Below are 3762 nucleotides of genomic sequence, written 5' to 3'. Positions count from 1 at the left end.
CTCGGGTCAACAAATCGGGTGGGTTCCTATTAAATCGCCTCCGGAGCGAGAAGTACAAAGCGCGACAAAAATAGATGTACCTTCCTCGCCCCGCAGGGAAAACACGCTGCCGGGACACAAATCCTCTCCCCTGCCCCTCTGCCTCCTGCGACGGCAGACCCTGCCTGCAACCAGGCAGGGCACAGCCAGCTTTTATTCAAAAAGCCTGAATTCCCTTTTCTTTTTTTTTTTTCCTTCTTGTTTCCTCAGTAAGAAAAAGCAAAATATTAGAGTCAAGTGTCACTTAGTCATCAGGTTTTCAAAGCCCAACAAAGAATTTAACACCTTCAGAGATGGCACTGAAGTGAAAACAACGGTGGAGGTTGATTTCTTTTCCCCCTGCCGGTCTTTTGGGAGAGGAAATGAAAGTGAATAGTTATTGTTCCAATGTAAAGTGATTCCATTTAAATAAAGTACAGTACTGAAATTGTAAATGCAGTGTGACAACCAGATCAAAGATGTTTAATATTTGCATAAAAATATATATATATAATATATATATATAAAATATAATTTTAAGCAATCGTGCAACACTCTTAAAAAGGGTTCATTTCACATTTGCTAAATTCTAGTGGTCCTGGAATGCATAATGCATTCTATTAAAAATACTCCTTTAAATATTAACAATTAGTGTTCAAATCACCAACTAATACAATATTCTTTAGCTGTCAGGGGGTTTAAATAAACCTATCTTTGATCCACGTTCCACTGAATTACACATCATGGAGGTATGCAGTCACAACGTTAGTGGGTTAAATGTCAAAATGGCATTACAGTACAAAATAGTTAAAAAAAAAATCAGCTAGTCATATGTTTCTCCATCTGTGGAATTATTATGGCTCACAAGCAACCCACTGAATTACTGTAATCCTTGTTCTTGCAACCAAAGACATTATCTGAATCCCACCTTAATCCTGACTGGTTCATTTACTCCAAATTTCTCAAGTGTGGGTTAAAAATTCACTGCAAGGTGCCCATTGTCCTATGACATCCTGTTGCAAACTGGAAAACACAGAGTACTTTATTTAAACATTCCTTAATTGCTACATTTTCCTAGACCAAATTAATATATATTGTGTGTGTATATATATAGATATACACCTATAACATGTACATATATACACACACAAACATATATACACACATACACACACGTACCTAGGATAATAGCACACCGACATCAACATTAACTCTATACAGGTATTTGCCAAGAAAAAAAATAGGGCATTTCCTCCACCACTTATTCACAAGCTTATGGGTTTGTTTTTGTTTTTTTAATCCTTGTGTCCCTGATAAAACAAAATGCATGGTTAAACCACAAAACTATATTTTTTTCCTCACTTCAAATTTTATGAAGGCATCAGGCACTTTTGATTACTGTTGGTGTGTACAAATATAGCAACATCTTTCTTTTCTTTTATATATATATATATATACTCTACTGTATCTTCTTTGCTCGGATAACTTATTTGTGAAATCTTTGGTCCTTGAGTATATTCTGTTTGCCACAGCTGGTTTTCCTGCATTCTCACATTTTTAAAATGTGAGGCACGCACACAGCTGGAAATAATGGACTTTGTCATCATACGTGTTTCTGTTTTTATAACTGTACCAATCCACTACTGTTCATTTGGAGCAAGCTGTTTCTGGTAAAGCATTCTAGTCAAGCGAGCTATACATTCTACGCGGTCAATCCATAGACGGCACTTGCTGCAAGCCCCAAATGCAGTAATTCCAATATACATTTTTATTCAGCTTATCTCTGCTTTATGCCTCTAACTTTTAATTCCTGAATATATATAAATTGTTTTTGTGATTTTTTTTCTTTTTGTTGTTTTTTTTGTTTTGTTTTGTTTTGTTTCTTTCGTATTCTCCCTTTTGCAGATCCCATTCTAGAGTAAGAATAAAAATAAAAGAAAATAAGGCTTTCCCACCTTCTCTATGCCAAAGCTATGGGAGCAGACATTGCCAACCCATATTGTCATCAAGCATTCCTCCCTCACTTATTTCAGGGGAAGCTGGTTGCTTTTAATGACAGGCCTCTTGTGCTCTGGGGTAGGATCCAATTATCTGGGGTTCTTTCTCGATCGTGCTCCTGTTATTTATTAGAAGAACCACAAGCTTTTCCCAAGCTTGCAAACTAGAGCAGATCATCATTGCACAAAACACCCCATTTCAAAGGGACGCATCGCCCCTTCCTACGTCTTAGAAAACGCTCTCCCCACCGGGTCTACTAATTTCGGTCCTTAATTACAGGGCAGCCAAGTAGAGTATGTGTGCTGCTGGCAAGGGAACACCGTCTGAACCTGGGCAATATAGTAATTGCTGAAGTTGGCATCTGCTACGTATGGGGCTGGCTGGTAATAGCAGGTGACATTGGCCACATTGGGGATGATATTTTGCTCAGCCAGGACCCGGATGGCCAGCATGGTGATCAGATTCAGAGTCTGTCTCCTCTCATGTCCCATCAGGCACACTGTGCTCTCATTCACCACACCGTGAAGGGTCATGAGATAGTCATACTTGCGGTCCTCTAATCCCACAAAGTGGTTCTGCAAGTAGGACTCCAGCTTTCTCTGCTGTTCTCCAATGTCTGAGAAGTCAATGAAAAACCTCGAACACATGTATCTCTGCAGGGACTTAATCTCGGATTCGGAGGCAGCCCTAAAGCCCCTTACCAAAAGGTTGCAGTACTTCAGAAGACCACCTCCTCTGATTTCCTCCGGGTTTCTGGTGGCGATTATCTTGTTGCAGAGGTGATCAAAGGCTTCCTGGAAATCCCCATAGACGCTCTCGCCAATGATAGTCGGGTGAAAGGTTTCAGTCATCGGATTCTCTGAGCATTCATAAAAAAGCAGCAGGGAGTCCAGCTTGATTTGAAAGGAATCGACACTGAATTCAAACTGCCGCCTCAGAGAGTCCACAAATTTCAGCTCCACATTTTTGCCACTGTTGTTGGACAGGGAGATGAGACTCCATCGGTCTGAATCATTGCAGACTTTCACCATTTTCTGCACATAAGCCTCCTATAATTGGAAAGACAAAATGAGCAAATGAAGACACAGATGCAAGAAATTCCCCCCCCCCCGCTGCATTTGTTTGCATCCCCCCGCCCCTCCACCCCATCCTTGTGTTTTGGAAAAGATTTCACGGAGCCTGCAGATACAAACCAGAGAAGAAACGCTGAACGTGAGAGCTCGGAGTGCTGTCATTGCAAGGGGATGATACGGGAGGGTGTTCTGCCGGGACTGTGTCGTGCGAGGGGAGCATATGGCAACGCTGCTTCTTTCAATCACTTCTAAATACATCTACACATGAAGCCCATGGCACACATGCCAAATATCCCTGCACCCCCCCCACAAAAGGTCACCGCTACAGTCGGAGAAGAAATCTTTTTTTTATCGGTTTCCACTTCTCTCTCCCCTCCCCGCAAAAAAACTCAGCCAGTGTTCACTCCCCTCAATCCTGCTCTTTCAGTGCAGGTTCCACAAATCTGCCCCATACGCCAAAAAAAATCCCTGTAAACCAATCTCAAAGGCATTTGGCATTCAGCCCCACTAACTCGCGGGAGCTGTCTCCGAGAGGAGGGAACCCTCCTCTCCGCCGGGGCATTTAGCACCCAAGAAAGCGTGCCTTGCAAACGGCGTTGCCTTCTTGCAGATATTAAAGCCACCTAAGCTCCCCCTGGGGCACCCTGGGAACCGGGTCCGGCAAACCCCCCCC

The 3762-nt window shown here is 42.4% G+C and overlaps 1 protein-coding gene across 1 annotated transcript; it reads right to left on the bottom strand.

The window, feature by feature from the left end:
• Positions 1–473: 473 nt before the first annotated feature.
• Positions 474–3061, bottom strand: FAM46A (family with sequence similarity 46, member A). The gene has a single exon (XM_010565750.1). The coding sequence runs from the start codon at positions 3045–3047 to the stop codon at positions 2286–2288; it is 762 nt and encodes a 253-aa protein (XP_010564052.1). The 5' UTR covers positions 3048–3061; the 3' UTR covers positions 474–2285.
• Positions 3062–3762: the final 701 nt, after the last annotated feature.

The sequence above is a fragment of the Haliaeetus leucocephalus genome, unplaced genomic scaffold (genome assembly GCF_000737465.1).
Source record: "Haliaeetus leucocephalus isolate CR32 unplaced genomic scaffold, Haliaeetus_leucocephalus-4.0 Scaffold195, whole genome shotgun sequence".
In the NCBI taxonomy this organism is placed as follows: Eukaryota; Metazoa; Chordata; class Aves; order Accipitriformes; family Accipitridae; genus Haliaeetus; species Haliaeetus leucocephalus.
Note: the sequence above shows the minus strand (reverse complement) of the source record. Positions and strands in the feature narration are given on the sequence as shown.